Consider the following 26217-nt stretch of genomic DNA (forward strand, 5'->3'; position numbering starts at 1 on the left):
GATCATTCACGCCTCGCCACTGAGGACGATCGACGATGCATGTCTTGAGATCGACTCACCGATGGATGCGATGATCGTGGCTAGTCTTTGGAATAGATCGACATTGCTCAGATGTATCGATGGATCGTATTAGATAGTGGTTCGATGTATCGTTTGGTCCAAAACAAAGGAACGTAACCTCATACAAAAATTTTGGGATTTTAGTTGGAAAAGCCGAAATGCGCGAATTCCTAAAACTTTCACTTTTCATTGCCAGTTCGTACCAGTAGCGAGGCGTGAAAGATCGACTATCGATATTTCCGCATTCCGGTAAAGAATCGATTATTATCACGTCCGTCGCGAACACCCTGTTAATCGATCCTTTTCCATAGGTTTAAATGGCAGATCAAACGATGTATCGCAAAGGACGCCACGCCACTGGTTCGTGCTCACAAGAGTCATAAATCTATCACAAAAAACCCGTTCCCTCGGATTTCTAAATTGACTATTGAGGCTATGTTTACATGTTGAACCAATCGATATCGATACAATCTCACCTGTTCGATGTATCGAATACGATCTTTTGGATGGAATCAAGTAGCCATTATAGAAAGACAAATGGACATCGAGATCCTGAAGATAAAAAAATGGCGTGGACTCGGGATGGGAGGGTGGGGATTGGCGATTACGTCAAAGATGAGCATCAACCCCCCCCCCCCCTTTCCACTATGAGCCGCCAACATGTTTCTGGTTCCTGAAGCTCTCATGGAGCCATGGCTCTTCCTGTGAAAATCCAGATTTTTAGGAGCCGCGTTGGCGCAGAGCCTTCATTTTTTATGCGCCATGGCCGATTTTTAGGCGCATTTGGCGGGTTGTTGCCCGTGAGTTTCGAACACTGATTCTGTCATACTTTATTTTTTCGTCGAAGAACCGGTCAACGTAATTTCTTGAGAACTTCCTCGATTTTCTTCACTGTCAGCAGAATATTCTGCAGAGATTTTAAGTAATGAATTTAGCTTCCTTTTCTTCGAAAAGTTAAAATAGGAGCAGGAATTTTTAACAACGCTGTGATACGTTTTGCACTTTGGCCATCGATGTGTGAGTGAGTGTCGTTGATGTTCGAGCATGAAAAAATGCTCCACGAACACTTGGGGGTAGAAAGCGCTCGCTTGGAGACGTCGATTATTTTTTTGAGAAACGCGGCTGTCAGGCAGATCTTGCAATATTTTTTGTGCTAATCTGTAGGTGCCATCCATCAAAATACGACTCTCCGGACGATTCTCAACTTTCAAACTTTTATGCGCCACATCTCCGGTGTGTTTTAATATTTTTACTCGCTTTTTCTTCACAAATTGGTCGTAGAATCCTCCTTTATGCTCCGATGCATCGATATAACTAATGGAGAATTTTCATGCAAATTTTTTATTGCCTTATCTGAAAGTGCTGAAAGAGCTGATTTCACAGTATTTTTTATAATTTTTTTCTGATGTGGGAAATAGTATGAAAATAGATTTAAAAATGAGAAAATGCCCCGCCTAGTGACGTCATCCGGCGGCATTTCTCATTCAAACACATGTGTTTTAGCAGAATCGGTTATTTTGTCATTTCTCTTCTAATAATTGCTCAATTTATGAATCATGGGTATCTTCGTGTTCAGCTCACTCAGTAGATTCCACTTAAACACGAAATTCATTAAAATGATCTATATTTTGTCATATCTTCTCCAATAATTGTTCAATTCGTGAACCAAGGGTATTCTCGCGTTCAGTTCACACAGTAGGTTTCACCTATTCATCAAATTTCGGACACCTGCAAATTCTCTTTTTCTGAGGTTTCATTACTGAAGTCATTTTTCACGTAGGCGATTAATAATATCTGTCCCTTGAACTAAATCCTTGTAATGCGAAGTTTTCGCAAATTTCTCCATTGCGTTTCGCTTGCCCTGTCCAGTTCTTGCCGATCAGCGATGTCGCCGAAAATAGAAGGGAAACGCTGGTCAGCGCTGAAAATCTTCTCGGAAAACGAGCTAGTCGCTGAATTTTCCCACAGACCAGCGGAAGCGTCTGTCAGTTAATTGACCACTCAGCAACTTGCCCGGTGGTTCTGTCTCAAGCGCCAACCTGACTCTTTTGCTGAGCAGAGATGCGAAATGAACAATCATGCAATTTTATAGAATTTCTTTTCTCTTTACACGGAGAAAAAAACCTCGTGCGTGGGACCCGAAGTTTAGGTCATTTGGATCTCTGAAGTTTTCAGCTTGAGCATCTGAACACTTAAAGGTCTAGCTGTCGAGGTTCGGATCACACATCTGTAACTTCAGTTCTTACATCTGAAGTACTTCAGATGTGAGAACCGAAGTTTTTCGGTTGTGAGAACCGAAGTTCTTCGGATGTGAAAACGGAAGTACTTCAGACGTAAGAGCTGAAGTTTCAGATGTGTGATCCAAACCTCAGCAGCTGGACCTTAAGTGATCGAACGCTCAGTCCGAAAACTTCAGAGATCCATATGACCTAAACTTCGGGTCCCACGCACGAAGTTTTTTTCTCCGTGTAGATAGTTAAATAGGAGTTGTGTATGCAACCCGCAAAAAAAAACAACTACGAATAATTCGAGGAAAAATTGTAAATCAATCCGTGATAATTTTTTCTCCAGAACTTCAAATTGAGTTTTCATCATTTCTAGGCAGTTAAAATCCTACTGAGTATTTAACTGTAAAAACATTCACAAATCTCTTGAAATCACACGGAGTGTCACTTTATAACGATTCTCTGTAAAAACACTCACAAATCTCTTGAAATCACACGGAGTGTCACTTTATAACAAGTCTCCGTAAAAACATTCACAAATCTGTTGAAATCACACGGAGTGTCTCTTCTTAACAATTCTTAAAAATTTGCACCTCCAGTGCTCAGCTGATTGTGACTGTGATACTATGAATTGGAGCCGAGAGGGTTCGCGTAATTACAGCATGTACGACTAATTGCATGCGCGTCATTTGAAGGCGTTTTTTAAACGTAGACGGCCTCTGCTGTTTTAAGAGCAAATATTTTATGAGCATTCAGATATCGTTTCATTCCGCTCTAATAAAATCCAATTTTTGGATTTCGTGAAAATTTCCTCTCCAGATCTGAAAATTTCTAGGAATTTTCTCTCTTACCTTTTCTCAAAAGCGAAAATTTTATCAGAGGAAGAACAGAGACTTTCGAACAGTATCACTCTCGATCGAGGATATAGCCCCGTGCACTTGCGGCAAAAATGAATTTCAGATACAATACCCAAGCATGAAAGTTTTTCACATTTTATCATCAGAATTTTCCGACATCAACGGCATTTTTGCCACAATCGCTGAAACATTTTGCGGTGAAATTTTGAAACAAAAAATGAATCTCATCTTCATTAGTGTTTCTACACCTCCGATAGTGGTTCTATCAGTGAATTATTTTTTATTCGATAAAATTAAACAATTTTTTTTTTTCATTCATTTCCAAAACCGAATATAGAAAGGTACTCCTATCAATAAACGCTAGCCCTTGATTCTCAGAGGCAGTGAATATTTGTCTGCTCTAATTGTACATATGTATGCACGCAGCAGCAGGCGTTGAAAGCGTCACGGATCTGCAGCTTTACTTAATTCTCAATGATTTTTCTGTTACAGTGAGAGCTCCGCAACCCCCTGAAAGGCCTTGGATTCCCCTCTCGAGACCAAATCGATCAAGACCCACCTGTAAGTTCTTTCAAATATTAGTCAATAGCCAATTATGAACGATCACGACTAAAGAATTTGTAAAAAATAAAGATAAATAGGAAACATTCTGCTCCCCTTTGTTCATGAGCAATCCACTTTTTAACAATGTTTCGTAAAATGAATTTTTAAAAAAAATTTACTTCAAAAACCTCTAATATTCCTCAAGTTTCATTACCGATGGTGAAACTCCCCGATCACGTATCTCGTTTACAATGTTTAAAAATCTACGCCTCTTTTATATTTTTTTAAAAGGGTACAAATCAACATCATTTTTTGAAGTTTTTACAGAATTTACGTCGCATAGAGAAAAAAAATCACCTATGTTTTTAAAAATCGACGTTGAGCAGTTCTCCATGTATAAAAATAAAGTATGACAGGAAATCTGCAACGTCTTGAACCGAGATACGTGGCTTGGGGGTCTTATCATCGATATTTAAAATCAAAATGTCCGCTAAATTTACGCATGTGTCAGCAGATAGGATCAACTCTTATCTGATTGTGGTCAGTGAAATTTCAATAGATCTGTGTTAACGTCCTGATTCTTGGCTTTACACATGAGGTGTGTGTTTGCCACCAAAACGGACGGAAAGCAATGTGTAGGCTTTAGGTGGACTTGCGAGTGAGAATTAGCCCGTCCATAAAGGAACCTACAGATAATGATGAGTTTTCTTCTTAGTGCTCGAAAGAATGACGTTTCGACAATGATGTAACATGAAGTTTATTTTCACGCCCTGGTGAAAATTGGCGATAGGAGCTGCGTTTCAAAATACCATAGGAGTTCTTATAGCCGACTAAAGAAGACTATTGAAAATCATATAGCTGACTGTAGAAAGCGGACCAAATCATATAGCCGGGCTATACGAAGCTATAAAAAATTATACAGTCGGGCTGTAGTTCCCATCGCCGGGCTTTACACTTTATCGCCAATGGCTATAAAAGGCTATAAGAAATTGTGTAGAAATTCGTGTGCTTTGGCAATCATTAAGTTTGATACGGAACTACCATAATATTTACAAAACACACATTATATTTTCCTTTAAAAAATATTTTTTTTTTCCATCAATTAAAATGAGAATACCTCTACAGAGTGTGCAAACATTTAAAAATCATGAGTTGAAAAACGCTGACTCCGCGATTAAATATTAGAGCCTAACACAAAGCGGAGCGGCGACGCTCTGGCGCCTACAAACCTAACAGAGATACTTCACGCATTGCGCAATGCGTGAAGTATCCCTGTTAGGTTTGTAGGCGCCAATGCGCGTTTCGCGCTCTCTGCCCGCCCGCCGCTCCGCAGCGTGCCACGGCGTCTGAAGCAACTATTTCACACCGGAAGTATTGCACAGTATCATAAGAAATTGAAGGCGCTCCAACATATTAAGAATGACAGGCATCCTTCAAAAGTACGGAGCTTTCCTCGCAAAATAAATCAAGATACTACGGCACAAAAAGAGAGCGGTAGTCCAAAAAACTAAGTCCTAGTATCCGTATTTAGTAACGTTTAGCATAAACTTTATCGTTTGGCTGTTACTTAATTGCCATCGGCTATTACAGGCTATAAGAAATTGTACAGCCGGCTACAGAAGCTATTGGAAATCTTACAGCCGGCTTTAGGTCTATAGTATTTTGGAACACACATTCTACTGCCAATTTTACCAGGGCGCAGTGGACCACCAGGCAAGGTGCTTTCAGCATTCTGATAAGTGTTTCTCTATCAAAAGTTTACGTCGAACTCTATTCGCGCCACGCACGTAAATTACTGAACCCAACTCCTAACTAAAGTATTTCGTTACCTTTTGGCCCAAGTATCACAGGCGCTATGCGACGTTTAAAAATTTCCGCCGTCATTTTATTTTTTACTGAGAAATTATTCAACTATGCTATCCGAAAATTTCACTAAATTTTCTTTGTGCTGCCGATAAAGTTCAGTGAAATTTTCAAGCAGATTCAGCCAACAATTTTTCTGTCAAAAAATGAAATGGCGGCGGAAATTTTTAAACGTCGCAATGCGCTTGTGTCACTTTGGCCGGAAGGTGACAATTTATCGTTTTTCGATGCGTAAATTCCAACTTCCCGCTCACGAAAAAACGAAAGTCTACTTAAGTCAAATCGCACTCCAAACATTACCGCGGCAGTCTCTGTGGTACGAAGTCATCGCAACCTCAATCTCGGTGTTTCGGCTCAGCTGTTGCGCGTTAACACAAAGCGGGGAGGGAACATTGCTCGATCAAGAAGCCTGCCCAAACCGTTGTCATGCGCGATTTGATTCAAGTAGGCTATTGCTTTTCTCCCTGAACGGGGAATTCAAACCCGTAACCAATGTAAAATAACAATTTTATTGTCTTAGTTAGGAGTTAATGTCAGTAATTTCCGTCGCCCGAATCGTATTCTACCAGAAATTTCGGTCAGGAAACGTTTATCAGAAAGCTTAAAGTACCCTTTCTAGTTGTCTGTTGCAGCATTTTAAGTCATAGTCCTCCAGTCTGAAACTGCTCGGTCGTCGATACTCATTAGTAGCGATTTCGAAAGTTGGCAACGCTGTCTTTCCTTCATTTAAATCATAAAAAGATCGATTTCAAGTGAGGCATGCTACCTCACCAAGAATCGATCGTTTTACATACATCTAAATGGAGGAATAACAGTGTTGCCAACTTTCAATAATCGGCACTGGTCCTCATCACTGAAATTAATTTCCAAAATTTATGACACTAGGTTATCTAAGTATGTCCTAAGTTGGCTGTGGTTGAAGAACATAATAAAATGAGTTCTCTATTCTGCCGTGCCTAAGGGAAAACTCCGTATGAACCTTTAGGCGTTGCCAAATTTCGATTAATAAAACATGATTTTTCCGGTAAACTTATAAATATTTTTCTCCAAATTTTTCAGACAATATCGTTCGCCGTTTCACTTAAAGTTCCTGAAAATTTCAAGGAAAAATATTCATAACTTTCCTCAAAAATAAACATTTTATTGAAGAAAATTTGGTGACTCTCGAATGTGCATACGGCGTTCTTCCATAGCACGATTGTATTGTAAAATGCTAATGGATCACACACTAATTTTTTGTTTCAGGTCTAATAACTGTTATGTGTTATAATGTTTTGTGTGATAAGTATGCTACAAGGCAAATGTATGGTTACTGTCCATCCTGGGCGTTAGCGTGGGACTATCGTAAGAAAGCTATTCTAGCAGAGATTAAGCATTATACAGCAGATATTATTAGTTTACAGGTCAGTATGCATCTGAATTTTTTGTTGAATCTTCATGTTTAATCTCGACCAGTGGCGATTCTTGAAAGGAGGCAACACTGTTTTTACTCCATTTAAATCCATTGAAAATATAGATTTTAGATGAGCCAAGAATTAATTGTTTTACAAGCATTTAAAGGGAGGAACAGTGATGCCAACTTTCAAGATTCGCCACTGGTTTTGACAGGATTTTTAAATTAGTTTTATATTAAAATACCCTAATATTTCCACCATAAAAAACGCATTTCTATTTTTTTAACTAGCGTGTGTGATGAAATATCTTTAAATTGAATTTTCATTAATCTAACAATGAACTTTTTTTTAGTCCTTGCTATGTAACATAGGTTCGATCTGATGCGAGTAATAAACTTTAAATCAATTACAAACAGTGATGAATTTCTTTTGTCTGCAAATACAGGGTGCAGCAATTGTATTCGTTTCAAATTTTTCATATGATCCTGAGGAAGTTTTTAGGACAAAGCTGAGACTTTTCAAATTTTTCGAATTTAATTTGCCATTTTCAGCTTTCAGTACCCAACTCATAAATGAGACCATTCAAAGAAACCAGTGGTGTAGCTAGTTTTTTTCAAGGGGGGTTAAAAATTCCTTAAGGATCCAGAGAAACACCCTCTATCACGGTGAAAATTAAAATCAGAGGGGTGAAAGCTGGAACTTCTTCTTTTTGGCTACACTCGCACACAAGACTGAAATTTGCATTTTCCTATTAGAAGCTGTGTACAAATAATTAAATCAAACTGAGCAGAGTTTAATTAAAGAAAGCTTTGTCGTTCATTTCTCATTTCAGGAGGTTGAAACGGATCAGTTTTACAAATTTTTTCTACCAGAACTGAAACGTGATGGTTACGATGGAATATTTTCACCCAAGTCTAGAGCCAAAACAATGGCTGAAAACGATAGGAAGTTTGTGGATGGTTGTGCTATATTTTTTCGAACTGCCAAGTGAGTCTCTAACAATACGCATGAATAAGGTCTTATTTATTTTTTCAAAAACCAGTAGATATACTTAAGTTTGAAGAACACTCAATGCATGACTATGTCATGAAAAATATGGGAAGTAGTCTCATAGACTCACAGGAATTGAGCGAATTAGCATTGGTTGTTAGACTGATAGTTAGACTCAATGGTTACCTTCAAAAACCAAGAAATTCTACAAGCACGGGTGTAGAAATGAATTTTGCAACCACAAAAATTATCAACATGTAAGGGTGTTTATAATGTATTAATTTTCAAGTCAAAGCACAAAACAGAAGAAAGTCAAGTAAAATAAAAATGTACATAAGTACCTCAAATAATAACCCTCACATTTGTTACTCAAGTTCATAAATTTGAATGAGAGTAGCTAGGAAAAAATTTAGATTGTCTATATCTCTCTCTAAACTTGCTTTAACCCACTCAGCATTGGAGTGTTGAAATTAATCCCAAATTTCACTGATACACTCATTATTTACTTATCATGCAGTAGTTAGGGGACATTTTTGATCATGCACAATTTGTACCTAAAGTATAATTTACAGAGTGAGGGAAATTCATGGAACCAAAAAAAATTCCAAGAAAGATCTTCAGACTTTCGCTTCCATAATGACAATCTAACAGGATGTGAGTCTAAGATCTATCCCTTACTATAATCAATGCCAACGGTTTACTCATTGTTTTGTTCAGAAACGAATCGTTCTCTTTTTACCGCATAATTTTGAAACGATTTGAAATAACTTGAATGCAATTCACTGAGGAATAGGAAACAATTTTTCAAGCACTTTTTATTGTTGTATTGGATTGAACCTCACTTTCTTCCAGTCACCAGGCATCCTTGGTGTCCTAAATGTTCCTGTATATGTTGTTGATTATAGATTTTCATTAATCAAAGAGCACCTCATAGAATTCAATCAGTTAGCCATGGCAAATTCTGAAGGGTCAGATGACATGTTGAATAGAGTGATGCCAAAAGATAACATCGGACTTGCCGCTCTTCTGAAAACCAAAGAAGCAGCTTGGGATAATGGTGAGTACTCTATAGTTATTTTTACAATTTTCTTTGCATGAAAAAAGGTGTTGGAGTGTGTGTTTTGGTAATGAACCATCAAACTAAATTATATCTCGGGTCTGGTCTCTGGTAAACTCAAAGTTTATGCAGTTTGGTCTCATAGAAGTGTTTGATTCCGTCACGTTGTTGTGTGTTCTCATCATCGGGGTTATATTTTTGGGGTTGTCTCTTGGAGCAAACAACACGCCTGTGTGGAAACAACACAGCCCACATAGGTTTAGCACTTATTTGTTAACTTGTTTTTTATCTATAAAATTTTTTGTCTTTCAAATTTTGAATCGAAAGGTTTTTTGAAAACCTTCCTAAAATCAGGATATTTACCCCTATAAGTCTTTTTTTTTTTTTTTTTTTTTTTTTTTTTTTTTAAATTTTGTATGAGAAGTGTGACATATTCCATGAAATTTTACAAGGCTGTGAAAAATATTACCAAATTTTCAGGGGTTGGGTATGCAACAAGCAATAAAGAACACCAGAATGCAAAACCCGTAATTTTTTTGCACTTAATTTCGAGAAGTATTTCCCAATATCTTTCACAAATTTCTGGTATTTTATGAAATATTTCTCACGAAATTTGACCATTTTTTTCATGAGAAATTGCAACCCTAGAGGTAATTTAAATATTGCGACATTTTTCGTACAGCAACCCCCCCCCCCCCCCCCTTCATCTGTATACCCTTCGCCGGCCTTCGCCCTTCACACCACGCACGATTGGCATATCATGCCCTTGCGTATGTTTAAAAAACGTAACACATTTTCCCTTACATTATTTTACTTCTCAGAGTCATTTTCTCTTGGTCTTCAGAAAAATATTTCAATTTCGACGATTTTTTCCAAAATTCTGTAATTTTCGTTGTAATTTTCCCGTCTTTTCACGTTCTAAAATAGCTCCACATCAGCAAACGTTGCAGTGCATAATCACACGTAGTACATAATATTTTGTTTCGAACAATTCCTTCTGTGTCCTAAAATTTTCAGTTGAATGGTTTATATCTATTAGAGTATTCTGTAAATACGTAATTTCGATTCTTCTATCAGCATTTTGTGCGTTGTTTCTCACTTTTCGCGCAACCCGAGGAAGTGGTTCGTCATCGTTATTTTTCAACGAAGTTGGTACACCTGAACTCTCAATTCACCGTTTTTAGGTTATGTGTCACCTCTCATTTGTTTACACGTCTCGGCTCTTCCGAATTTCATCGTCTTGATCCAGAATTTTCTCCGTTTTTCATCATTTTTTCTGTGCGTTTCGAAATTCCATTATTGCGTTCGCTCACGTTTCAATTTTTTCGCTACTTTTCGTTCTCATGCCGTGAACTTTGTCGCCTCCTGCCTAGTCCTCCGGATGCAAATTGTGTTCCGTATTGTTGTGTCTTAAAACTGCTTCACCATGTCCGAAAATCCTGCCGGATTCAACTCATACTGGCCGATGGAGGGTGATCAAACTGCTGATCAGTTCAGTGAGTCAGGCTTCTACGTTTCCAATCCCAATGTCAGCTATCAACAACAGCACACTACACCAGTTTCGTTCCTTGTCCCGAACGACAATCTTGCAGGCGGCAACATGTACGGTGGTTACTCCGATGGACCTAGCATGAACACGGACTTCGATAACGAGCCGCCATTGTTGGAAGAACTGGGCATCGAACCATCTAAAATTTTGGACAGATCCTTGGCGGTCCTGAATCCGTTCCAGTCAGTGCCGTTTGACGATGTAGATTTAGTCGGTCCTGTTTGTTATTGTTTAACGCTAGGAGGGCTTCTAATTGTAATGGGTAGCAAAATCAATTTTGGGTATGTCTATGGTCTTGCAGTTACAAGCTGTCTCATGATGTACTTTTTACTGAATCTAATGACGAATACAACAGCCATGACGCTGACTTTTGTCGCCTCTGTTTTGGGTTATTCGATCATACCCATGATTTTTTTGTCGTGTCTAAGCTTATTTATCCCTTTGCAAACAAACGTAGTAGGTTGGGCTCTAACGGCTCTTGCCATCTTCTGGTGCAGTTTCTCTGCTTCTCAAATCTTCGTTTCGGTATCAAATGACTCTAATCAAAGGCTTTTATTTGTTTACCCATGTATTTTATTATACGGTGTTTTTGCGCTTCTGGTGTTATTTTAAGGTCATTGTAAACAAATAATTTAATAGATTTGTAAAGTTATTTTTGTTCTACCTTTTTTAAGTGTTCTGATTTGAACATTGGCTTAAGATTCGTTTCAAAGTTTGTAAAATTTTAAATATATTTGATACGTTACCCGTACCTGTTTTGGCCTTCTTGTTTGATCCTTGCCATGAACCAAGCAAAACCTAGCTACAAATGGATGCACATACTTCTGTGTTTCTCTTTCAAAATGATAATGTTAGTTTTTCATCAAAATTAGGGAAATTCCTTTGGAATCAGTCGCAAAGAACCAGGAAAATACATCAGTTCTAAAGTAATTTGGTCAGTCATCAAATTGAAATGTTAGGGGCTTTCTTAATCGTACTGTTGGTTATCTTATCTTAATACTTTAGCTGATTCACGGAAGACAATGAGTCAACCTTCAGCTTGGGTAGCTAAACTTTCAGAAAGAAACAGAGAAAATGCCTACAAGTGCATGGAAAGATTTATACTTGGATTGAGTCCATGAGCAATTTATGTTGTCTCAATATTTCTAAAAAATTGAACTGTTTTTTGAAAGGGTTTTTCTTTAAATCCGTTTTGCAGAACCTGCTTATTGGTCATCTGAAAAAGTTATCCCCCTGGTTAATTTCTCAAAATTTTACCGTCAAGGCTTATGCAATCTTGAAAACTAGTTAAAAAGCGCTTAAATTTTTAATTTTTTTGGTGGTGTTTGGTTAAAAAATATTCTAGGGTGTCAGATTGTAAACACGTAATATAAAGCATTTACTATCAAATGGACTGCTTTTAACAAAAACGCACCCTGTTGCAGTTTGGGGGAAAAAAAGTTGAGAAAAGTCTAAAATTCAACTAGCGTAGAGTCTCTCTTATCGTACTTTCAAAGACAAGAGAAAAATATTTTCAAGGTTAAAATAGTTGATTTCCTCTTTAACATTGAGTCTCGTGGAGGACTAAAACTTGTTCATACTTAATGAAACTTAGTGCTTTTCTGTGAAATTTCGTCCAAATAAACTGGCGATGGAGAAACGGATTCAGATTAATTTTCCCAATGAAAAATATCAATTGTGGAAGGGAACTGATGGTGTAGAAGTACAGTCTGAAAAATGTCAGCTTCAAAAATTCTAGGCTCTTTGTTTCTAAGACTACTTAAACCATGCAAATGAGTTGATAATATTTTTTGTTTTACCCAGTATGGAAAAGATAGACGATGAATCCTTCGAAAGTTACCATGGCTTTATCGTACAGAATTTCTCTGAACATCAAGCTTTTTCACTTGTCAATTTGTTCAGTAAATAGCATTGTCACCTTTAGGTAATTTGCCTAAAAAAATGTCCCATAGGCAGTGTTGATATTTTAAATGTTGATTTGAAATCATAGTTTTTGCATATCTATGACTAACGAAAAACAATCAGAGGGAAATGTTCTTATGCGTTTTTTGGTGAAAAACTAAAGTTGAATTCTTTTACCAAGCATTAAAGAAACTTTCCAACTCTCTAGGAGTCCAATTAAGCAGTTTCGAAACAATTTCAGAGTAAACCTTTTATTTTTTTCTCTATATTGGATGGTTTAAGGTGAATCAAGATTTGTGAGGAAGGAGTTTCAAGTAATCAGGCATACAAAATCTGTCGGCTCATTTTCTTTTAGTGCTATGTTTGCAACCATCACTGGAAGATCGAAGATAATTTTATTTTTTTTTAATTTTATGGGGAGAATCTCTATTGTGAAATTAGCTTAAAAATACTAGCTATTGGTACAAGTGATCTAAATCATGAGCATGTCCCGTGTGCTATCCTTCAGCAGAGAAGATTATTTTGCCATATCAACTCCAAAAATTCTTCCATTTTGAAAGCGAGAATACCTTTAGCTCAGTTTCACTCAGAAGTTTCCACTCAAATATGAAATTCATCAAATTTCAGATCCCTACAAATTCCTCATTTTGCCAAAACAATGTGTGAGGGATGAAAAATTATGAAATTGAGAGATATTTAATCCATGGATGGTTCACAACACAATTCGTCAGTTGCTATGTTTTTGAAAATAACAATAAATATTATGAGGCCTGACATCAATCCATTCAAGTAGTATCTATTTAAGTCATCTTTTTTCCTTGAGGCGTTTGCTTTACCATTGAAGGAACTGTACCTAGTAGGAGTCTCCCACACAATCACCTTGTAAGTAATCGAATTCTGTCTTTACATTCCCATGGAAAGAGTGATGAATTAAAATTTTGGACTCGATAATCAAGGGGACAGCCGCAGCTGTAAATTGTTTTCTTACCTGCTGGACAAAAATCGATGACTGTGGATCGACCTTAAGAGATTTCTTTATCCAATCAAAAATCGTTTTTCAGGTCTACCGCCAGACCCAGCGCAAGTGGCTCAACCTGTTTTAGTCTGTACAGCTCACATTCATTGGGATCCGGAGTTCTGTGATGTCAAACTGATCCAGATTATGATGCTGTCGGCTGAACTCAAGCACATTCTAGAGGAGACCAGCCTTAGCTTCAACAAATCTGGACACAAGCCAGATTCAAATGCGGTTCAGTTGTTACTCTGTGGGGATTTCAATTCCTTACCAGACTCAGGTGAGTTTCAGCTCTGACGAAGCTTTTATTTTTCTGTGATTGAATTCCTTCTGGATGTCGGCGAACATCAAACATTGCAAAGAAATATGTTTCTCTTTTGGTAAAAGAAGTTTATTGTGTCTGAAAGCAAATCTCAGCTGATATTTCCTTCAATCTCTTTTCAAAATCGTCAACTTTCAGTCATGGCATCATTATATGTAGTAATTAAAATATATTTACAAAATTTGAAAAGGACAGCCTCTAACTACATAAAAATATTAAAATTTTACTCAAGTGTTGGACCACAAAAGCTTAAATTTGCTCTTGCTCATTCGTCAAAATGGAGGATAAAAGTTAAAAGTAGTTGAACTTGAAATTGTCGATTTGATTTAATGTAACAAAATTTGAACTTCAGGATTGGAAAGCATCTAATCAACTCTGCAGAACTTTTTGAGTTCTTATGAAGAGAATTTCTGATCCATTGCATGGAGTAAAATAGAAATTCTGTCCCTTTTAAGTTCTCACAAAGTGACATCTTTATGTAGTTCAGTATTGAGCCCCTCAACAAATTTTTTTTTTACCAATTTTAAAATGTGGTTTCACAGGTGTGATAGAATTTTTATCGACGGGACGCGTCTCAGCTGATCATCAAGATTTCAAAGATTTGCCTTACAAATCGGTTTTGTCGAAGATCTCAGACTGTGATCAGTCGAATGAATTCACACATTCCTACAAGCTAGCGTCCGCCTATAGTGAGGATATTATGCCGTATACTAATTACACGTAAGTGTTTGTCATCCGTATCACTTCAGATATTAAAGAAACCCACCTTTCAAAAATCTTGCACATATCTATTATGAATGTAAATTAGATCCTTTGGAAATTTGAAAGTTATATTTTGCCAGCTGTCATTTCAAGAAAGAAAATTCAGTGGCCGTTTTTTAGTGTACATTAAGATGCCTAGAAACAAGTTTTCATCACTTTAAATCCTTGATTGCAAAAATTGGGTTTTCAACATAATTCTATCAACACATTGTCAGCAAAATCATGGGAATGTGTTCTGTACTGGTTTTTTGAACAAGGAATTTCACACAAAAGAGACTTCAATCTTTCAGGAAAAGCATGCTTTTTCGGAGTAGCCACTGTCAGTTGAAACTGAAAAACATCAGGAAAGTTGGTCGTAGATCAAGAAATTCTAAGTGTGTTCAGAATTTTTAACTACATGCAGTTTAGCACATGCAAAAGTGAAACATTTGATTCAACTCATTCAACACTTTGATTTGTAAAATCAAACAAGTGTCAATTTATTTCCACAAAAAATCAAGAAACTCCATTTAAAGTATCAGGAAAATCCAAAATTAATTTTTAGTAGACATCCTGTATACTGTGGCACTTAAAGGGCCACTGTGGGCTTGTGTGTATAAGAAGGTTTCAACTTCAAATTTTTCTTATTTTCTTAGCATTTACGTAAACAATAATAATTCGTAAAACCATCGGTTTACACTTTTTCATCACTGCATTTCCTGTCAATGTTTAAATGTTCAATGTTTAAAGAAAGTATTCATCGCTTGATTATATTGATTTAATGCCTGTTTTCTCTGTTGTTTTTCCGCCTACAGGTTTCATTTCAAAGGTATCATAGACTACATATTTTACTCAAAGCAGAACATGACACCACTAGGATTACTGGGACCATTAGCAGCCGACTGGTTGCGAGACAACAAAGTCATAGGATGTCCCCATCCACATATACCCTCAGGTAAGCTCCTTTTTTGTATCTCACAGTTTTGGATTCAAAGTTCTCCTAAAATCGATGTCTACTTGGTGTTTTTTTGCCTTCTAAAATCAAAGATGAGCAACTGCCTTTCAAAAGCTTGCAACAAATTGTAGATCAATACCCTTGTATTTTCCTCTAATTGTAAATTCAGGGTGTTTAGCATCAGGATTTACCCCTGATTTCATTAGGATTTGAGGAAATATTGGTAGTAAAATCAGGACTTGAGAAAAGTCGGCTGTTCGATTGGATTTTTTTATGCTTTAGTATACGCTTATGCAGAAGTTTAATTTTTTCTCCGCAAAAATCAGGATTTGGAAGAATTATGAAATCAGGATTTAGTTGGCTAAAAAAGGAAAAATCAGGATTTCTCAAAACAAAAAAAACTAGACACCCTGAAAATTGAGAAATGATCAAGTCATGAGAGTTTTTTGACTGCTAACAATTTTTTTCAACCGTTTTTCCTCACATTCTGGCCATATCTTATCTGTCTTAAAATGCAAACTAGAATAGTTGTACTATGTACTAAAGTCATTTCTTAGCTGATATAAATGTATTTTCCAGTTAGGCGAAGCATTTATTTTGGAAATTCAAGAAACACAAAAACCAACCATCGCTGTATCTGTTAATAATGTCAACATTTTTTACTGGATCTGTGAAAAGGGACCCTTACTTGCAAAAATTTAAATTGAATTATTGGTACCTCTGCATGGGGGAAGATTATCTAGAAATTTTGGCGCAAGTTTGAGTTAAAGCTCAAAAAATTGAAGGAGATACAAGTCCTGAAGTTCCGGGACACAAGTTTTTAGGTTGTTTGTAGATAAATATAGTTTTTCATAAAATTTTCTCCCAGAAAATGAGGTCCCTTCCCATACATTCAATCATATGTAGGTTACATAACTCATGCTTTTTTTCAACCGCCGTACATTTATCATGATGTGAAAATCAATAGAGAATCGAATAATTTTCCTTGCTTTCCTCACATTCACAAATTGCAATAAAAGCATTTTTATGAGAAATTACACAAAAAAAAACCGCCGAAAAGTTATGGGAAAGTCAGGAAGTTTTAAGATCCAAGAGAACTGGGCTTATCGATTAAACTTATGTCAAGGGTTGAAAAAAACCAGGCTTTATCAGGAAATGAAAAATTCAAGGGAAAATCAGGGAAAAATCTGAGAATCTGTTCCAAAAACTGGGAATCTCTTCTACTGCTTATAGAATATTTTAACGTCATGTTACTGCACCTGACTTGTCATTATTGAACCAATTTTAAATGGACATAATAATAGAGAACTGCCGTGCCAAGGAAAAACGCCGTATGAGCCTTCAGGCATTGCCAAATTTCTTCTGGCAAATCGCTAATTTTCAGGAAATTTTTTGAATATTTTTCTGCCAATTTCTCAGATAATTTTGTTTTTAATTTGATCTAAAGTGTCTGAAAATTTCAAGGAAAAATATTCATAATTTTTCTCAAAAATAAACATTTTATCGATAGAAATTTGGCAACTCTCGAATGTTCATACGGCCTTTTTTTTAGCATGACAGAGAAGCTTTCATCGACCGGATAATATAAACATCAAAAACGCCTTTGGAATCAAAAATTTTAATGTGAGCCAGAGAATCAGCTAAAAGGTGAAAAAAATCGATAGTCATATCTAGAACTCTGAAGAATTATTCAGTTTTTCTGAAGAAAATCCTGGAGAAGTGGAAAAAAACTTAAATTTCTCTTTTAAGAAAAAGCTATTGAAAATCAGAGAAAAATCAGGGAATGAGTATGGTCAACAATTATAGACATGATGATAAAACAAAAACGTGCATCATCTGCCGGCGATGACAGATGAAAGGATAGGTCATTTCCTAAGTCCCACACAGAAATGTGAAGAAATGTTAAAGTCTTACAGTATGAGTGCCTGATTTTGAATACAAATCATTGTAGAAACATTACATAATTTACTTTCTTTGGTTTCACAGATCACTTTCCTCTGCTGGTAGAATTAGAAATGACTCCAAGTTTACCTAGTACTAGTAATGGCATAATCTCATCAAGAAGGTAGCAGCCAGGGCTCACTGATGTTTGAAGCAACGAGATGGATCCAGCAACGCCAACCGTCACATCCTCCGTGTAAATAAATCACTTTTACAACAACAGAGTCCCCGATTCAGTTTTATTATACTTAATTCATTACTGTTTTTCAGTTTTGTTGAAAGAACAAAACATGTATATACTCTACCCTCCCTCCCCCCCACTTCTTTTTTTCCTCCCTCCCCTCATTGAATTTTATCGTGTGCGTTGCATGTATAGTCATTTTAAAAACCAGTAGATAGATTTAGTTTTCTACTTTTTATTATCAGTTCCGTCAATTTTCGCAATAACAACGCTCGAAATGGCGATCGAAATCGGTTTTGAATTTTAAAAAATCAAATGTTGACGTTTGTGATGACTCCGACGATACTCCATTCCCTTATTGATCAGATTTATTTTTAACTCAATCTATTTTTTGTTTCTCATCCTCGGATGACGTGTTTGTTCGTTTGAGTGAGTGGATCTCAAATAACTATTTTTTTAAACCATATGGATGTTTTAATAACTTATTTTCGTCATCGTTGCTGTTCAACTACCTAGACTAACTGTACATTTGTTCTTGCATTTATCTGAGATTACCGTCATTAAAAATATTTTTAAATTTTTTTTTAACGGGAACTTGTGTCCAACGGACGTTCCTATTCTAAGTAGCTCCGAGCTTTTCGTAACTGCATGTGAATGTTTGACGTTCATTCTAATGCAGCCTCTTGGTGCTCCTTCACCGGAATTTTTCTCAAAATTTTTTTCGGTACATCTTTACACCCTCCCTGTCACCCATCATTTCCTTGTGCAATATTACTTACATCCTATACATTAAAATCATCATGATCATTGATACTGTCCAAGAATGATTTTGGTAAGACTAAATTTCTTTTTCAAGTATCATTATTGGCGTAACGCACTTCCTCTTAAAAGCTTAAGTTCTCCAAATATTTGACCGTATTTTGTCTCAGCTTGAGCTATCCTTGCTTTTAATTTATGAAATAGATCCTGACCGACAAAGTGACATCCATGGAAAGAACAGGGTGTTTACAGGACTGGCAAACAACTGGGAATTGATTTTCACCTCAAATTTTATGCAGAAGACTGGTATTTTTTCCTCATGTTTAATTTTTTTACATTTTATCAGTCCTAACACACAAGATGGTGAAAAATCCTATCCGTCTGGTTAGAGGAAGTACCTATCTGCAAAATTAAATTTTACAGGAATTAATGAAATCTGTGCAGTACCAATAGATTCAGCATGAAAAAAGTTGTTCTGAAAATGAAAGATTCAACTACAATTTGACTAATGGAAACTGAGAACTCTGCAGTCATTTTCAAAATTGAACAACATAGAAATTGCCCTCCTTACATATACATGTTGGTTGATTGTCAATCCACAGGTTTTGAGATTTTAAACCAAAAATCTTCCTCTTGAAGTTGGTAGGCACCTTGGTAACTCTGTGGATGTCTCTAATGCTGTTTTTGAACGTCGCAAAGGAGAGCTGAAAATGGAGTCACCACTGCTTTCTCCAGCTCTCATATTTGCAGGAGGTACAAGCTCAGGACTCAACTCTCAGTCCTTTTTTGCGCTCTGCAAAACAGCTCCAAGGCATAGACACCCTATTGTTGTAATAAGATTGTAAATTATTCTGTTTCCATGTGTATTGTAATCCTCCCCTCCCCCCCCCATTTAAACTGCCATAAAATGAAGTAATCAAATTGGTCCTTGGTATTTAAGAAAAGTCAGGTATACATTTTTTAGATGAACTGACCAATTATCATACATTTTTCCAATGTATCATTAGACGAAGTACCAATTGAAGCATTTTGATGTACCTATGTTTCCTCTTCAAAATTTCACTCAGAACATGACTCGCACTATAATAGTCACTAAAATCAACTCTTAATCAAGATATTAACATTTTCCGATTCCTACTTTCAAACTTCCTGCTCAGAAGAAAAACAAGAGTCTATGTTAATCAAATCACAAATCCTAACAGTTTTGGCATGCTTTTTCAATAAGCAGTTTGTGTCGTACAAAATGTAGACAGTGTTCAATAGCTTAGCCGAAGTGTGGATATTGAAGTTGTCATATTTTCATGCTGCAAAAACTGTCACGGTAATGTTTAGTACACAATTTAACTTGAGTAGATTACAGGTTTTTTCATGAGCGGGAATTTCGAATCTCTACACTAAAAAGCATTAATATCTTTGTCAGAAGTTTCTTTCCATGATTATTGTTGCACAAATCGTAATAAGATTGATATTTGATGTTTCAAAGAGAAAAAATTTTATCACAAAGCCTTGTCTCCACGCAAGGCTTTCATGGGAATTGTCCCAAAGTCAAATCCTAAGAATGAAACTTGGGGGATTTTCGGCAGTTACCGTCTTTACGGAACAGGGCTTTTCCTGGGACAAGTTTGCGCGAGAAGATAAATTTGTTAAAATCGAGTACGTAACTGGCATTAAGATAATGATTGAGCGTCACTAACAATTATGCAAATTAATTGAAGTAAACAAACACAAGCAATCGAGTAAACAAGGAAAGATCATACAATTTGCTTTCTATTCTTCCTCTCTTAGTTGGTCTTATTATTAGATATTCACGAGGACCCATATTTAGTACTGCGATTAATATTGAGTCAGTCATAATTTTTCCTGACTTTGTAACAGAGACTTTTCCCCGGGACTAATCTCATGGAAACGTCACGTGGAGACAAAGCCTAATGCTTAAATTTGCATCTTGTCTAGTGGTCCATTCCAGAAATTAATCTTTTGATTTTGACTTACCCGACTGGTAAGTTAGCTTGCAAAATAGTTCAAGAGACACTTATGGACTGACTCATTCAAGATAGTGCCAATTCTGCATTTTAGAAAAAGTTGCATTTTAAAAAATGTGAAATGTACCTATTCTGTGATCCTATAGAGTAGAAGTTAAATGATAACTTTAAAAGTTTTAATTGTATATCTGATCGGTTTTTAGTGAGCGGATCCAGTTTATTTGTAGTCTCGCAGTTTTTGTCCGTTACCTGATCTTCAGTAAGAGGGAGCCTCTCTGAGGCTGTAGCTGATAAGTACAGTGTGTGAATTGACCATATTAGCATAATGTCAATCCTCCTAACATACTTTTGGATAAATCTTGAATTCATGATGAAGGGTTGTCACAGTCAGGGAATTTCAAAAAGTCAGGGAAAACCCGGAAATGGCAGGGAAACTGGCAAAAATGTCAGGAAAAATCGTTAAACAGGGTGTCTACCGTCAGTTAAAACCGGTGAGTATCAGGAATTTTGATGTCCTTAAAAAAAAAATCAGGAAAATATTAGGAAAATCGGTTATGAATCAGGGAATTCCTAGGCCATCAAGCATTTCTCAACCGCATGCAGTTTATCAGCATGACAAAGTGCAACAGTTGATTCAATCGATTAAATATGCCAGTTTGTAAAATCAAACGAATGAAAATTTATTCACGCAGAAAAAAAATCAGAAAAATTCATTTAAAATATCAGGAAAATGTAAAATGAAATTCTAGTAGATACCTCGTTAAATCGCCGTTATCTGCTTTCTAGGATGAGTTTGACGTTTCGAACCACAAATTTTCCGAGGAAACCATTTCAGATTAATACCTTTTCAATCATCTCGAAAATCGTCAAATTTCAGAAAATGATTCCGGGAAATCGTGGAAATAACGGGGAAGTTCATTTCCCAAATTTTGTTGGAACCTAATGATGATGATGTTTGAAATTTGGGTCAATTTTCTTTACAATTAGGAATCGAATTTAGTCATTTTAATCAGGAGACATTTCTGCTAATATGGTCGAAAGTGGTTTATTTTGTGCCTCTCACTCAATTGAATTGTGGTGCGCAACAAGGGGATAGCATAAAAACTCATGAGTCATCAGAGCTATATTGGACAGCAGATACTATACTGCCGTGCTAAGGCAAAACTCCGTACGAACCATCAAATGTTGCCAAATTTCCTCCAACAAATCACGAATTTTCAGGAAAATTTATGAATTGTTCTCTTCTGATTTTCAGAGGATTTCGTCTATAATTTGATTTTAAAAGTCTGAAAACGTTAATCAAAAATATTCATAACTTTCTACAAAAATAAATATTTTCTGAGAGGAAACCTGGCAACATTCTAATGCGCGTGTGCCGTTTTTACTTAGCACGGCATTATGGTTCTTGAAGTTTTCCAAATCAGCGGATCAATTGTTGAAGTTTAATGTCAACTTGATAAGACATCAAAATGCGATTTACCCACACGATAGGGCTTTGTCTTGTCTAGTCGTATCGACAGCATCAATAATTGGTACACTGCCCTTGTTGCAAGTAACGATTTTTCGCTTCGTTCTTGTTCCTTGTGAGCCATGCAATAGCCTCGGTCCACGTTTCTCCAGCTACTGTATTAATTATCCTATAACTTGGGAGAGTAATCGTTGAACGTTTAATTTAACTAATTAATTGATTAAATTAATTTTTAATTTAATTGATTAATATTAGATGTTACGAGATTAATCTGATGCCTCTGTAGAGTAGTAAGATGTTGAGTCTTGTCATCTTTTTGTTTCGTAGACAAAATGAAGCATTTTCAAGCAATGCTGTAGCTCTGATAGGACATTCTATGAAAGGAATCCATGTCAAGTTTTTTTTGTGTCCAGGATGGACAAGAAATGTTAAATGTTACCACTAAGGTACTCTTGTGCGCGCAATACTTACTTAAAGCATTTCGCAATTACGCCCTCATTGCATTGGTATCATGCGAAAGTAAGTAGCCATTAGGAAACTGTCTACTTACAATCAGGCGTTTTTGAAATGGTCATCTCTCTGCACGTAAGTTTTCTTTAAAATGATGTTTGAAAATGTATCCCGCTCGCTTGATAATGTATGAGCGGTTGCTAAAAGAGAGTCTGCTTTCCACAAAGTGAGGACATGCTAAAGTTAAAGATTGTCAACTTTTCATAGAATGAGGGAGGATTTTTTTTACATTTATCGTTATTAAAACTATGCGAGGGGTGACAAAGCTTTATTGGAGCATCAGCACTCCAGATCGTCCCCCTGTAGCTTTTTTGTTGTGCTCAAATTAAAATTTTAAAAGGGTTTGATACCAGACTAGTTTGACGAATAATTTGATGTTCAATGGTGACAATGGTGGTGTGTGGAGGTAGATTATTTAACCTCAACCATGCAAAGTTATACATATAAAAAATTCTTTCAAAATGCAAAAAAAAACTGTCCAATAAATAATGAATTAATTTTCTTACATTTGATCGAAAGGCTTCAATCTGAAATGGAAGAAAAGAACGTTCAGTATGTAGAATTCGGCACCAAAGTAACCCGGTACAACCTGTTTTTGTATTTTTTATTTTATCGATTTTTATTTTTTATTAATGTCTTGCAATCAAGCAGAAAGCAGTCTTCAATCAGAAAGGGGCAAGATACAAACTCCAGTGGAAGGTGTTGTTTTAGAGTTTCGCTACACTTAGATGTCTCGTGAATGCATGTATAAAAATTTTAACTGTGATATTGAAAAAGTACAAAATGTGTTTAGTTTTGAGCTTTAGTTTGGTCATTCATAGAGTTCCTCACATATGGCTTTTAGAGTAGTGGTGGATTCCAAAGACCCCTTAATATGTACTTTGCTCTCATTTCTGACCAAAGTAATTACCAATGCAACTCGAGCAAAAACAAGTACAGTGTAGTTTCTTCTGAAGTGATTTCGGTTAAAGGTAATAAGTAACTGAAAATAGGAATCCTCTAGTACACAAAAGCATTAGAAATGAAGTAAAATGAAATTTTGCGTCAACTTAGCACGTAAGGTTCGGAAGAAGGACCAGAACGTCTTGAATTGCATTGTACTTTTTTTATTTTTTCTCATACAGATCGCATTGCCTATTATTTTTTTGGAAAAATTGTATTCTTAGAGACTTGGTCAAAGGTCAAAGAGAGTATGAAAGATCAGTGTCTAGAACTCAATTTATTTCTTCAGCCAAATATTTGACCAATAATAGGATTCCACTGCACTTGTAAAATACTAGATAGATTGGCTGCAGTTTTTAGGAAGAAAATAATCCTTTTTCAATTAAGAAGATCAAAATTGATACATTTCAATGATAAATAAATGCCCCCTTCCAGCAGCCTGATTGTTGAAATTTATGTCGGCACGACAAGAATCGAAAATCGATATATTACACGGCGCAGATAGGGCTATGTCTTGTCTTATCGTGCCGACATAGCCAGTTAAAGTTTCAACAATCCGGCTGCTGCAAGTAGTGACCCATTCGTTGATCTGAAGTAAATGTAACCTAGAAATTATCCGTACAGTTTCTTTTTCCCACCAAGCTGTGAAAGTATAAATATTGTCAGTACAATATTATAACTGGTCAAGTAAATTTTGATTTTTTGTAAGTTATTGATTCAAAAATCATTTATCATTGTCGTTTTTGATACTAAAAGTAATGCTGTCAAAAATGGTTACTCCGCCATTGTATCTTATAAGTACATCAAATGAAGAGTTTTACTATTTGGCTACTGCTCTAAGCGCGAGTATGTGGCTAAAAATTGGGAAAATTTGTTTGGTAAAGATGCAACATTTTTTTCTCCTGTTTGATGTATGAGTTTTCAAAGGTCATAAAATAATAACCCTGGTAAGGAATTGAGAACTTTGAGGTAAATTTTAGATAAAATGGTAGGGAACTTTCATGGAATTTCTCCCAACTCAGCAGAAACCCTGGGGATAGATAAAAATGAAAAATTGGCAGCATGCACATGACTATAAAACAACCATCAAAGCTCAAAATTAAAAAAAAGAAAAAGAAAATGTGACTTTTTCAATGCCACAACCTACTCTCTTGCATGATCGTTAAATGTGATTAAATTATATTCCCTCCGAGTGTCGTGACTCGACAAAAGCGTCATTCTGTCCTACGAAACAGAAAAGCTGGTAGGCCAGTCAATCTTTGTGTCCCTTTTGTTAAGTGTGTTTAGCCTAAAGTCTATGGCACCTTCTTTAATTTTTCCCCTCTAGTTTCTAGAGGAACTTGGTCTTCCTTTCGAGTAAGATACCAAAAGGCAGTTTGATTTCAAATTATAAATATCGATATTTTCAGTAGCACTTTCGCTTTCTATCATTTGTCATCTGAGGGAAAATTTATGTTTTTCTTAATTTGCAAGAAACTTTTTTTGATCGGACGATTCATTGAGGGAGTCTTCGTTACTATTGTTTTAATATTGCGCTCTTATTTTTCAATAGTGAAGAGCATAGAATATACTATTTAATTTTTAATTTCCGCATTCAGGGAGAAGCCAGAACTTTTTTTTTGGGGCACTGACTGCTCAAATTGGCTTGCTGGAGATCTTTTCCTGTTTTATTAGTTCACTGAATTCTGTAATTTTTTTTTTCTGCTTTTTAATCGAAGTAAAATTTAAGAGGACACTCAAGTAAAAGCTCTCCATTGGTTAACGTTTCTCGTCCTAAGAGTACACAGAAACTATGGTTAGATCACTGTACTTTAGATAAAGAAACAAAAACACGTGTCTCATCTACACTTCTAGGACTTGGTCTGAAATTTGTCGTTGGCTTTTTTCTGTGGTGATCAAAGTGTCTTCCATCTCAGGGACTACCATTTCCTACCTTTACTTTTAATGAACACTTCAGGTACCTACTCCTATTAAAGAAATGTTAGAGTCATGATGAAAGAACAGCAGTGGATATTTTTCTTAATGGCAAAATTACAAGGGCAGGAACGTGAATATAGATTTCAGTTCAAAAGATTTTTTTCCCTAACCTTTTTTTGTGTGTATGTGTGTGAAGCAGTTTAAAAATTGTATCGGGTTCTTATTTTTAAGTTTTCTTCATTTAATGTCAAGTATCGAAAGTTAAAATATCCATACTCCTTCATCTGTGCTATATTTTCTGTACCTGAGTTGGTAACCGCTCGAGTCAGTGAAGCAAAGAACCTCTGAATTGAGATTTTGATCTACAGCCTTGGTCTGTACTGAAAGTTTTAATTCAGCGGTAGCCGTAGCAAACATGAAAAAATTCAAGGGCATCAGGGTTGATTTTTTTATTTATTTTTTTTTTTTTGGTGTGCACGGTTGAAAATTTGAGTCTTGCCAACTACTTATAAAATGTATTATTCTCAAGGAAGTAATTGTTAATTTTTATTTTTTAGGCTACCTGTCATTTAGAGTTTAACAAAATCGAATGTAGTCTCCCTCAATGAATCTTATCTGAGTTGAATCAATGAATATGAAGAAACTCGTTCATGTTTGCACAATTCACAGACATCAAAGTTTTATTCTCTATTAAAATTAAAATTAGATTTGTAGAAACTGAACAAATTATGATAGCTGGATAATTTTTTATCTGAAATAAATGAATAATTTATTTTAAAATCTGTTGTTGGAGTTTTATTATCTTATAAGTCCTGAGGTTTTTGTCTGGTCTTCAAATCCGGCACCACCCTAAATGTTGATTATTTTATTTTGTTGTGCCTGTTGGAGCATGAAACTGGAATTTGTTTTAAGTTGAAAAGATTTGGAGTTGGTGAAAGCTTATGCCCACTTTAAGAAAGGAAAAAGGAGGCAACTTAGACTAAAATGGCAGGCAGCATATCGCCGGTGAAACTACCAGACCACGTAAACCGTTCGCAGTGATTA

At 36.0% G+C, this 26217-nt stretch overlaps 2 protein-coding genes and 1 non-coding gene across 3 annotated transcripts in view; all 3 read left to right on the forward strand.

Annotated features, from left to right (window-relative positions):
• twin (CCR4-NOT transcription complex subunit 6-like twin) overlaps positions 1–25953 on the forward strand; it is a 101775-nt gene extending 75822 nt beyond the window's left edge. Inside the window, exons 5-12 of the mRNA XM_019048858.2 lie at positions 3635–3703; positions 6794–6951; positions 7775–7929; positions 8838–8989; positions 13502–13735; positions 14320–14497; positions 15334–15473; positions 17460–25953. Coding sequence (XP_018904403.1) covers positions 3635–3703; positions 6794–6951; positions 7775–7929; positions 8838–8989; positions 13502–13735; positions 14320–14497; positions 15334–15473; positions 17460–17542 — 1169 coding nt within the window. The 3' untranslated portion in view covers positions 17543–25953. The remainder of the gene's footprint in view (positions 1–3634; positions 3704–6793; positions 6952–7774; positions 7930–8837; positions 8990–13501; positions 13736–14319; positions 14498–15333; positions 15474–17459) is intronic.
• Positions 4277–4383, forward strand: LOC140225183 (small nucleolar RNA snoR103). Its single transcript, XR_011900320.1, has one exon. It is a non-coding gene; the product is annotated as a small nucleolar RNA snoR103 (small nucleolar RNA).
• Positions 10024–11289, forward strand: Yip1d1 (Yip1 domain-containing 1). The gene has a single exon (XM_019048860.2). It carries the CDS (start codon positions 10416–10418, stop codon positions 11148–11150), a length of 735 nt encoding a protein of 244 aa, XP_018904405.1. The 5' UTR covers positions 10024–10415; the 3' UTR covers positions 11151–11289.
• Positions 25954–26217: the final 264 nt, after the last annotated feature.

This window comes from Bemisia tabaci, chromosome 7 (assembly GCF_918797505.1).
Source record: "Bemisia tabaci chromosome 7, PGI_BMITA_v3".
Classification (NCBI taxonomy): domain Eukaryota; kingdom Metazoa; phylum Arthropoda; class Insecta; order Hemiptera; family Aleyrodidae; genus Bemisia; species Bemisia tabaci.

What these genes read in the sequence shown, in the direction of transcription:
- Yip1d1 (XM_019048860.2), top strand. Translation starts at nt 10,416, where the DNA reads ATGTCCGAAAATCCTGCCGGATTCAACTCATACTGGCCGATGGAGGGT.